General features: G+C 38.1%; 1 protein-coding gene across 1 annotated transcript; it reads left to right on the forward strand.

Annotated features, from left to right (window-relative positions):
• Window positions 1-1,907: 1,907 nt before the first annotated feature.
• Window positions 1,908-11,496, forward strand: LOC103524852 (transcription initiation factor TFIID subunit 7). Its single transcript, XM_026820133.1, is given in 14 exon segments — window positions 1,908-2,157; window positions 2,786-2,884; window positions 4,489-4,710; window positions 6,095-6,175; window positions 6,534-6,617; window positions 6,762-6,846; window positions 7,080-7,199; window positions 7,450-7,587; window positions 7,929-8,028; window positions 8,128-8,185; window positions 8,615-8,746; window positions 8,749-8,980; window positions 9,468-9,637; window positions 10,915-11,496. Coding segments are annotated over 14 exon segments (1,662 nt in total). The 5' UTR covers window positions 1,908-2,061; the 3' UTR covers window positions 10,960-11,496.
• Window positions 11,497-12,067: the final 571 nt, after the last annotated feature.

Here is a 12,067-nt window from a genome sequence, read left to right on the forward strand (position 1 = left end):
AGAATAAGGTATGACAACTCAAGAAAAAAGAGAAAAAAACTACAAAGAAAGAAATTAAAAAGTTACAGAAATACTTAGGCAATTGATCCAGATGCCAAGAAGGAAGGGTAATATTTAATTTCTCAGATAGGTAAGTAATCTACTTACAATTTGTGAAATGGATTGCAACTGCATTACTTTTAGATCTGGGCTCTCTTGGGGGCACGGTTGGTCCAGTGGTAATGCGCTTGCTTGCCATGCAGAAGGTCCCGGGTTTGAATCCCACCATCAACAAAAATTTGTACTTGTTTTTCGATTGCAAATATTTCAACGGGTTACTTTCTGGTGTTCTTGTGTTGAATAGCAGGAGGGTTGTGTAAAGGGTTAAATCCCCTGACATGAAAAACCAACCAATACAGAACACACAACACAAGCCTCGGATATGATGGATATTGCAGTATCAAAATATGAAATTCAATGTTTGTCAATAGCCAAGAAAAATATTGATAGTTTTATGAATCTACATAATTATGAGTAAGTAGGTATTTAGGTATGGGACTAAGTACAGGTTTATGTTGAAATGCGAAATATGAAATTCAATGTTTGTCAATAGCCAAGAAAAATATTGATAGTTTTATGTATCTACATAATTATGAGTAGGTATTTAGGTATGGGACTAAGTACAGGTTTATGTTGAAATGCTTGTTGCTGTCTGAGAATGCTTTGAAACTGTTTGACTACTGTTGTCAGGCATGCTGGATGTTAATAAATATTTCACTATTAACCTGTGGAAGTGTGGACCCAAACCCAACATTTTCTTTCATTTTTACTTTCTATTTTTAACTATGCAAATTAGACCATCATATCCTGAAACACTCATATTATTGCTGTCCTATATGTTTGAAAATAAATACCCAGATACATTGCTCTAAAAGTTAGGATAGTAGGATTTTTCTCTTTCTTTCTACAATGAATGCTTGAGGTTATACTTCCTTAAAAATTGTTTAAAAAAAAAAAAATTGTTCTCAGAAATCTACTTGGTTAATCTTGATCCAAAGTTTAAAATCAACCAATTGGATGACTTAACCCTCTTGGTTTTGTTTTATTATAAGTCTCACTCAAAATGTAGCTCTGATATAAGTTAACACGAGTCAAGTTTTTGTAAACATTAGATCTCTGGGTGTATTGTTAATCTATGTCTGCCCCCTTGAACTTTGAATAGGGGGGAAGTCAGATTGGATCATTGGATGTTCTTTGCAAAGGTAAGTGGTCATAAAATAATCACTCAAGAGCAGGGTTTTATTTGTTTAAAAGATGAGTGTTTCACCGCCGTTTTTATTTTGTAGCCATGAAACAACTGCTACATTGGACGCTTGTGGTCTGTGTCGTAGCATGCCCATCCCGTAGTATGCCTCTCATCAGATGGGCGATGAGAGCAGGTTTGAGAGCCTAGATCTAAAAGTAATGCAGTTGCAATCCATTTCACAGATTGTAAGTAGCTAATATTATCTTTAAATGTCTGTCTTTTTTCCAGGTTGTGGATTTGCCTACAATCATTGAATCATTGAAGACAATAGACAGAAAAAACTTCTATTTCACTTTCGCGACTATGGGTCCAGCTAGTCCGCTCTCATTTCACCTCTGTGGAATTTTGTAAACATTTCAAAAGTTCAACTTTTTGCTGTTTCAGATTGAAATCTGAAATTTCGGAAAATCGGGATCTCTTTAGGAAATTATCTCTTCTCTTATCAGTTGACATTATCTGTGTAAAGTCAAGATTTCAATGTCTTTTTAGAGTATAAGCAGCTATCGATTCAAAGTATTGGTCAGTACAACATTCAATCATTGACACAATCCAACATGGATTTCAACAAAAAGTTTGACCAAGATTCAGATGTGGCCAAAAGGGAAGAAGTTGTGGATGAAATCTGAAATTTCGGAAAATCGGGATCTCTATTAGAAATTATCTCTTATCAGTTGACATTATCTGTGTAAATTCAAGATTTCAATGTCTTTTTAGAGTATAAGCAGCTATCGATTCAACGTATTGGTCAGTACATTCAATAATTGACACAATCCAACATGGATTTCAACAAAAAGTTTGACCAAGATTCAGATGTGGCCAAAAGGGAAGAAGTTGTGGATTTAGAATCTCAATTCATCTTGCGACTACCTCCGGTTAGTACCCTAGTCTCAGCAAACTCTAAAGAAAACACATCCTACATGGAGACTTGTGATCTGGAGGTTGGTGGTCAAGGCATAAAATTTATCAAACCTCTTCTTTTTTAGGTGCTGGGTCAACACAAGAACACCAGAAAGCAACCCATTGAAATATTTGCAATATGTACAACTATTTTAAAATTTAAACTTTAATTTTTAGGATGCTGCCAAAGTTTTACGTGAAGCAATAGACTCGGGAGATCCACATCTAAAAGACAGAATGTCTATTAAGTTAGAGAATGACGTTTTATTTATTTAATATACCCTATTTATACTGTCGGCTAAGACTAAAAAGTCCCATTATGCCAATAGTTTAAAAAGGCCTCATTTATTAACATCAATAATAATACAACAAAGTTTTTGACATTACAAAAGATGGAAAAGTTAAATATATATATAAAGAAAGTTATGGATGTTGGTGGCTGACAAAGAGGTTGCCCCACTAGAGGTGTTTGAGGTGAAGTTTGAGAGAGAGAGAGAGAGAGGGAGGGAGAGAGAGAGAGAGGGAGAAAGAGAGAGGCACGATGAAGAGGCAGAACCTAGTGGATATGTATAACTATTTTAAATTTTAAACTTTGATTTTCAGGATGCTGCCAAAGTGTTACGTGAAGCAATAGACTCGGGAGATCCACATCTAAAAGACAGAATGTCTATTAAGTTAGAGAATGACGTCAGGTACGGGGAAGTCACAAAGTTACTTTTTCGGAGTTTTGACCTCAGATTTGGATTTTCCACAACTTTTTACATAGGAATCGACCTTTTATTAATAATATTTTCCGAATTGCAACTCCTCCATTAGGAAAAGGCTAGGAAGAAGGCTGGATTATAAAATGTTTCTACAGTAAAAATTTCGTTCTAAATGTTTATCCAAAAGGAACGAATTTTACAACTTTTTACGAGGTCTCAACACTTGGAGAACACGGTCAGCCCAGTGGTAACGCGCTTGCTTGCCATGCACAAGGTCCCGGGTTCGAGTCCCGTATTTTTCGATAGTAAATCTTTAAACTCACCAGTGGGACTAGAATCAATGAGTCTGGCATAGGGAACTCCATTGATAGTTCTCAGACTAGCATTGTTATATGAGAATCTCCAAACAATAAAGGCTCTAGCGCTCCTAATCCCAAGACCAGCCTAGCCTAACCTTCCAGCTTCCAGCCTTCCACCCTGTTCATAAACTCCCCGCCCGTGCGGAAACGCAAGTTATGGCCCCCATCTGTGATTTTATCCTCTAAAGGCCCAAGCACTTTTTGCGTTTTGTATGCCTAAAGACCCAGGGTCCAATATTTTGGACATTTACTTTGTAGGCCTAAAAGCCCAGAGCTGCTGACTGGTTTGTATGCTTAAAGGCCCATGTCCAATATTTTGGACATTTTGAGTTGTTGCATTTTTTCCCCTCTAGAGCGTAGCATACTCGATATGAACTAATTTTTATTGTTTTGTTCAGTTGGTAACAATAGGGGTATTTTATTTATGTGAAATGGAAATTTTTCCTAATCCAAAATATTCCACTGTGGTCACTTTTTTTTATCCCCACCACAGTGCTTTTCCCAATTGCAACTGCTCTATTTGTACCAGTGTACATATAGGTACTATACTGCATAAGTAGCAATACTATGACTAGTAGGTACCTTCCAATTGTTTTTATACACAAGGAGGAAACCCAGACAGAACTGCACTAAAACAAAACCAAGTTTTTGGTCTCGACGCGACTCCGACGTTTCGATTGCTATAAATTACAAGACCACTGTTTTAACCACACCTCCTGCCAAGCTAGTATATTTCGCAGAGGGGAGGAAAAAACAAGAAGTCGGTAAAAACTCAAACATAATTCATTATTAAAACATTAATTTACTTTTCACTATTCTCCTGTTATTGTGCTTAAGTTACCACTCCAATGCAAAACTGTAGAAACAAATATCCTATCTCACCTCGTCCGAGCTCATCTCAGCCCTGTACATAAACACAGCCTGTGTTAAGTTACCACATCATTTTCCACACGCCAAGAAAGGTCGAGAATGGCCTATCTCAGCCCAGTACATAAACACAGCCTCAAACGCAAGTTATGGCCCCCATCTGTGATTTTATGCTTCACTTTCGCGACTATGGGTCCAGCTAGTCCGCTCTCATTTCACCTCTGTAGAATTTTGTAAACATTTCAAAAGTTCAACTTTTTTGCTCTTTCTGAAATCTGAAATTTCGGAAAACCGGGATCTTCCATTGGAAATTATCTCTTATCAGTTGACATTATCTGTGTACAGTCAAGATTTCAATCTCAATTTCTTTTTAGAGTATAAGCAGCTATCGATTCAAAGTATTGGTCAGTACATTCAATCATTGACACAATCCAACATGGATTTCAACAAAAAGTTTGACCAAGATTCAGATGTGGCCAAAAGGGAAGAAGTTGTGGATTTAGAATCTCAATTCATCTTGCGACTACCTCCGGTTAGTACCCTAGTCCCAGCAAACTCTAAAGAAAAGACATCCTACATGGAGACTTGTGATCTGGAGGTTGGTGGTTTACGTTAAAGTCAAGGCATAAAATTTATCAAACCTCTTCTTTTTTAGGTGCTGGGTCAACACAAGAACACCAGAAAGCAACCCATTGAAATATTTGCAATATGTACAACTATTTTAAATTTTAATTTTCAGGATGCTGCCAAAGTTTTACGTGAAGCAATAGACTCGGGAGATCCACATCTAAAAGACAGAATGTCTATTAAGTTAGAGAATGACGTTTATGCTTCTTCCTCCATCTCCTATTCCTCCTCCTCCTCCTCTTCCTCCTCCTCCTCCTCATCCTCTTTCTCTTGAACACATTTCTACCCTGATTTTTTCATGCCTTGTTGGTGTAATATTCAAGTCACTTGTCTGGTAATCAGCAGGGCGTGGGTTCAATCCTAGTCATTCATAGAAGCTTAACCCATCCTTTAGGACTGTTTGTCCCTAAACATGAGCCTTGGAGTGAGCTTTACTGTATGGATTAGTGCCATACTTTAGCTGGGATTGGGTTTAGAAGAAGGTATGACAACTCAAGAAAAAAGAGAAAAAAAAACTAGAAAGAAATAAATTAAAAAGTTACAGAAATACTTAGGCAATTGATCCAGATGCCAAGAAGGAAGGGTAATATTTAATTTCTCAGATAGGTAAGTAATCTGGATAAGGTCACAAAAATCTTAAATAAATCTTTATGAAATAGCAGGAGAGTTGTGCAAAGGGTTAAATCCCCTGACATGAAAAACCAACCAATACAGAACACACATTACAAGCCTCGGATATGATGGATATTGCAGTATCGAAATATGAAATTCTAAAAATATTGATAGTTTTATGAATCTACATAATTATGAGTAAGTAGGTATTTAGGTATGGGACTAAGTACAGGTTTATGTTGAAATGCTTGTTGCTGTCTGAGAATGCTTTAACACTGTTTGACTACTGTTGTCAGGCATGCTGGATGTTAATAAATATTTCACTATCAACCTGTGGAAGTGTGGACCCAAACCCAACATTTTCTTTTCATTTTTACTTTCTATTTTTAACTATGCAAATTAGACGATCATATCCTGAAACACTCATATTATTGCTGTCCTATATGTTTGAATTATTGTTCTAAAAGTTAGGATAGTAGGATTTTTCTCTTTCTTTCTTCAATGAACGCTTGAGGTTATACTTCCTTAAAAATTGTATAAAAAAAAAAAAAAAAATAAAACAAGTACAAATTTTTGTTGATGGTGGGATTCAAACCCGGGACCTTCTGCATGGCAAGCAAGCGCGTTACCACTGGACCAACCATGCCCCCGAGAGAGCCCAGATCTAAAAGTAATGCAGTTGCAATCCATTTCACAAATTGTAAGTAGCTAATAATATCTTTAAATGTCTGTCTTTTTTCCAGGTTGTGGATTTGCCTACAATCATTGAATCATTGAAGACAATAGACAGAAAAAACTTCTATAAAACTGCAGATATTTGCCAGGTGAGTTGAAACTTTTCATATGTACAAGTAAAACAATATTAAAGTCAGTCCAAAGGTTTTTATTTATTTCATTGATTGATTGATTTTTCTCATCTATTATATTATTTATTATGTGTTTATTTATTTATTAATTTTCATGTGGCATAGTGACCATTTTTCTGAGTTCTACAGTTTACCTATTGAACCACTAATTTATTTTTCCCCTACTTTTTATCATCAATGTATTTTTTATTATTCTTTTCCAGATGATGATTTGCAAGGAAGAAGATGACAGAGGAACCTCAGATGAAGAAGAGGAGAGATTATTCAAGAATAAGAAACTTTTTATTATCAATGTATTTTTGTTATTCTTTTCCAGATGATGATTTGTAAGGAAGAAGATGACAGAGGAACTTCAGATGAAGAAGAGGAGAGATTATTCAAGAATAAGAAAGACAATAAGGTAGGTAATGTTAGCCTTCAGTCATACCTATAGTATACTGAAAAATTGCCCAATTGGAACTTTTTGATGACATATTAAAAGAAAGTAAGTTAGGAAGTAGCTATGAACCTCCATTAAAAAATGTTCTCATTGCTCAATTCCTAGGTTGACAAGAAATTCCTGTGGCCCCATGGCATTACTCCCCCAATGAAGAATGTGAGGAAGAGAAGATTTCGCAAAACATGTTCAAGCCAAAACATCGTAACTCCGATCCCCGTGTTCAAAACCCCAAAATGTGTGTCATGCGCAGAAACCAAAACTCGTCGAGCATCGTCACGATCCCCAAAAAAAATGCGTTGCGAAATCTGTCTAATGTCGCGCGTCTACGCTTCAAATGTGAGACTAGTCTATGGTACTAGCTAACTAGCACAATATCTTTGATTGGTTTGCTTTGAATATATTCTTATCTGTTTGTATTCATAGCGGAACATGATATATTCGGCGGAGCAGTGAGTGATAGTGAGGAAGAAGAGGATGCTAGTAATATGGTCAACATTATGGATCTGGATGAGGATAATAGCAGACTGAGCATCAGGTTTGTCTGCAATGGAATATACACCAAGGTAGCCCAGCTATTTCTCTGATGGGGAAAGGTCCGTATTCTACCGCCATGTTCATTTGGATTATCCATCACTTGATTAGGGGCTTGGAATCTCTCCAGAAGTTCATTTGGCAGGGGTAACTATTATTTTGTAATGTTGAGTACTTGGATAACTTTTGCAAAGTTTAGATAGTAAAATGCAAAGTTTGTTGTATGGAATGGAGTTGTGACAATAATTGTGACTTTGTGTAGGTGACAGTGAAGCAGTACATGTGAAGTGGGAACTAGTCATGGAGGAGGATGACAAGTCCAAAGCTTCTTCACATAATGTCAAGGAGGAGCCACTGGTCCATAGAGTTGAAAACAATACACATATCAAACCAGACCTAGGTAAGTGTCAAGTTACTCGTAGTAACTAGTTAAGCAATAAATTAGGCCTCTTGCACATTGCAATCCCAGTTGCACTACTTTATAAGCATGGGGTCTTGCAATGCTGGTGCTGCCTGAAAACCCAAAGATATAAAAATGATACAGACATCTTGGGCTGGTATCACACTGCACACATAGACGCGCAACTGTGAGTAGCTTGTAGTTGTTCATAGGTTTGGTTTTGCTAATAAATGTCGCGCGTCTACGCTTCCAATGTGAGACTAGTCTCTTGTACTAGCAAACTAGCACAATATCTTTGATTGGTTTGCTTTGAATATATTCTTACCTGTTTGTATTCATAGCGGAACATGATATATTTGGTGGAGCAGTGAGTGATAGTGAGGAAGAAGAGGATGCTAGTAATATGGTCAACATTATGGATCTGGATGAGGATAATAGCAGATTTCTTCCATTTGCTAGTTCAAATGCTAATAATGAAAAAAAAGTGGATTTGTTGGAAAAAAAAGATGGCGTCAAAAGGATACAAGTTTTCAATAGCAGACTGAGCAGATTCTCAGGAGAACTGGATAGTCACCTGTCGGACTCTGCCACATTCCAGGTAACACTACTATTTTTATTATTCTTTACGGGAAACCCCCATTTTGTATGTATTATGAAATGTTCCTAACATAATATTACAAAAGTATATGTATTACATTCAATTAAAATATGTGTGCTTGATTGGGCTACTTGAATAAAATATCGTCCCGAAAACGAAGACAGGACATGAGAAACCTAGTTGTTCCGAGAACAAACCTTATATGTTAAAGCTAAAATTCACCCCGGGCGGGAATTGAACCCGCGATTTAGCGCTTACAAGGCAGACACTTTACTCTCCAAGTTAACTATTCTAGCGAGAGTTTTCACTGTTGCTCTGTTTGATAGAGTTTTTTACGTCGCTCGTAATTTGGTTTTCAGTGACAAGGTTCTACCCTCCATCGAACCAGCGACCCAGGGCTTACAAATGTCTCTCTGTATTTTGTTTTAGCAACAAGACTCCCAATCGGCTACAGATGGTACCAGTATGGCAGATGGAGGCCGGGGTCAATCCTCCTCATTCATCACTCAGTTCAATCGGGAAATGTTCATCGGGGATCAAGCCCCATCCACCTCATCATTTGGGCTACAGATGGTACCAGTATGGCAGACGGAGGACGGGGTCAATCCTCCTCATTCATCACTCAGTTCAATCGGGAAATGTTCATCGGGGATCAAGCCCCATCCACCTCATCATTTGAACCATCCAGTATCAAGTCTGAATTATACACAGGGGCAGTAGAGGAAGCGGGAACCAGTGGTCTGTATGATAATACCAACGAGTACTTTGAAGATAACGTGGAGCAACTGTCTACAGGTAAAAGAAAATAAATAAAACTTGAACCAAATCATAAATAAAATCTTTGTGGTAAAGTGGAGAGCTTCTTTACAACTTTTGTGGATATCACAGCATTACTCCTTCATTATTCATTCTCATTCACCATCAATCTTTTTACACTTTTACATACACACCTTTTACACGACTCGATAAAGGTAGCTAGGTAGCTACTCAATTGTCCTCACGAGGCTGAGTGTTACACTTTTACATACACACCTTTTACTCGACTCGATAAAGGTATGTAGCTAGGTAGCTACTCAATTGTCCTCACGAGGCTGAGTGCACCCGGAACTCCAAGCACAAAGCCGAAAAAACTTCGTCCCCGCCGGAAATCGAACCCCTGTAAACGCTAGGTCGCAGGGCGGGTTCGATTCCCGCCTCGCCGGGTCGAATTTTATCCGCCTCACACGTTTCGACTGTCTGAGCGTGAGTGACCGGCATAACACTTGTCTCATTGTGATTACAGAAACCATTCAAGCTCGTATGGATGCTCTGGATCAAGAGATCAGTGATCTGGAGAATAAACGTCGTCAGCAAGAATTAGAACTGATGAACATTGAGAATCAAACATTGAGACAGAGATTCCAAAGTGTACTTGATAATCTAAACATGGAACTTATGGAGAAAGATCAAGAGGTAAGTGGCAAACTAAACAAAACTTACTTACTTACTTTCCGTGTCCGGAAACAAACTTGAACATCAGATCTTGAATTTCCAGAAATTGGCAACGTGGATGGTGGATGGCTTTTTGGTTTGCTTGCATGAGGTCTTCTTGTGTGCAAGGTTCATCCACTTCCAGTTGGCTGCAGTTTAAGAGGTGGTTATGGTTTTGTATTTCCCCGCAGTCGCATTTATTGTCTTCTTCTTGAGCGTATCCCCATCTGACGAGATTCTCCCTGCATCTAGATACTCCGGTTCTGAGTCTGTTGAGTGATCTCCATGTTGTAAAGGGGAGATCAAAACCAGTGGCTGGGTTCTCTTTCAGGTCAAGTGGAGGGTCTGGTTGAAGTGATTCCTTCCACAGTTGTTCTTTTCTTTCCTGAGGTGAGCATAGGAGTGGGTTGGTGGTATGCAGGAAACTTTTTCTTGATCGAAGCCTTTTGTTTCCAGGAGTTTGGTTGAACATCAGATGGCGGCGATCATTCAACTGTTTGATTCTTTCTGTTTCGGCTGCAACAGTTCTTCTTATGCGTGGCGGTGCAATACCTAAGATGGGGTAGATTTTGACCAGTGGTGTGGGTTGCATGCATCCACTAACTATGCGTCCAGCTTCGTTTAAGGCAATGTCGACCTCTTTAGCATGGGACGAGTTTTTCCATGCGGGTGCTGCATACTCAGCGGCTGAAAAGCTGAGTGCAAGTGCGGAAGTTCTAAGCACATGTGGTTTTGCTCCCCAGGAGGTGTTCGTTAGTTTCTTCATGACCTCTTTAGCATGGGACGAGTTTTTCCATGCGGGTGCTGCATGCTCAGCGGCTGAAAACCTGAGTTCAAGTGCGGAAGTTCTAACCACATATGGTTTTGCTCCCCAGGAGGTGTTCGTTAGTTTCTTCACTAGGTTGTTTCTGGAAGTTACTTTGAGTTTAGTTTGCTGGCAGTGAGTGTTCGGTCTAAGGTCACACGTAGGTATCTAAACAAAAAAACACATTTAAAATTTTCCGTTTCTCTTGAGAGGACTTAACAAAAACTCGAATCAATACTGGAGATTATAGATATCAACATAATTATTTTTGAACTAATTCTGAATATTCTGTATTAAAAAAGACATTTTACCCCAAAAAGGTCCTAAATAGGGCTGGCCTTTCTTATACCAACATGCTGTCATTTATTTTTTACTGTCCTCAGGTAAATAACCCTTATTTATTTAGCTTAGAAAAATTATCTTTAACCATGCTCGTACTTTTTCTCCTTTTCAGTATCAAAAGTTGGCAACCATGTTGGATACACCACCAGACTGTTAGTTCCAAGGTTGTTGATTCGGTTTCCAGGTTGGGAATAAAAAGTATCATTCGGTAAGGACTTACAGCCCATTTACACAGGACAAAACGATTTTTTTTTTTTTTTCATGTGGTCTCGAGGCGTATATAAATGAGTTAGTGTGTTCACATTGTCAACGAAGAAAGTTGTAACTTTGGGCGAAGAGAAATTCGTGCAGTGTGAACAGGGAGTTATAAGTACCTACCTACTGCTGAATCAAGAAATTAAGAGACCATTTATTTACTTTAAAGCAGATTAAGACTCAGTTTCCAGAGACAAAATCTGATCTTGAAATCTACCGGGACGTTTTTTTTTTTTACCGTTTCCGGAAAACGACTGTAGTGTGAACGCTCTCATTTAAAATGTATTGCGTGTCAGAAAAAAAAACCGGGCCAGAAAAAAAAAAACGGCCCAGAAAAAAATCTGATAGTACGCAGTGTGAACGAGCTCTAAGAGGGATGCAATAGTAGATTGGAAGGGAGGGTTGGGTCGAAAAGAGTTTACAATGAGTAAAAAAAGAAGAAAATTACCTAAAGAAGAGATCGTTCTGCATTACAAGCAAATGGCAAAAGCCTTGGGTATTAGTTTATTGAAATGTACAAGTGTAACAACAGTATAAAAAGTTTTTATTATTATTTTGTAATGTTGAGAGTTGAGTACTTAGATAACTTTTGCAAAGTTTAGATAGTAAAATGCAAAGTTTGTTGTATGGAATGGAGTTGGGACAATAATTGTGACTTTGTGTAGGTGACAGTGAAGCAGTACATGTGAAGTGGGAACTAGTCATGGAGGAGGATGACAAGTCCAAAGCTTCTTCACATAATGTCAAGGAGGAGCCACTGGTCCATAGAGTTGAAAACAATACACATATCAAACCAGACCTAGGTAAGTGTCAAGTTACTCGTAGTAACTAGTTAAGCAATAAATTAGACCTCTTGCACATTGCAATCCTAGTTGCACTACTTTAGAAGCATGGGGTCTTGCAATGCTGGTGCTGCCTGAAAACCCAAAGATATAAAAATGATACAGACATCTTGGGCTGGTATCACACTGCACACATAGACACGCAACTGTGAGTAGCTTGTAGTCGTT

Source organism: Diaphorina citri, unplaced genomic scaffold (assembly GCF_000475195.1).
Source record: "Diaphorina citri unplaced genomic scaffold, Diaci psyllid genome assembly version 1.1 scaffold123, whole genome shotgun sequence".
NCBI lineage: Eukaryota > Metazoa > Arthropoda > Insecta > Hemiptera > Psyllidae > Diaphorina > Diaphorina citri.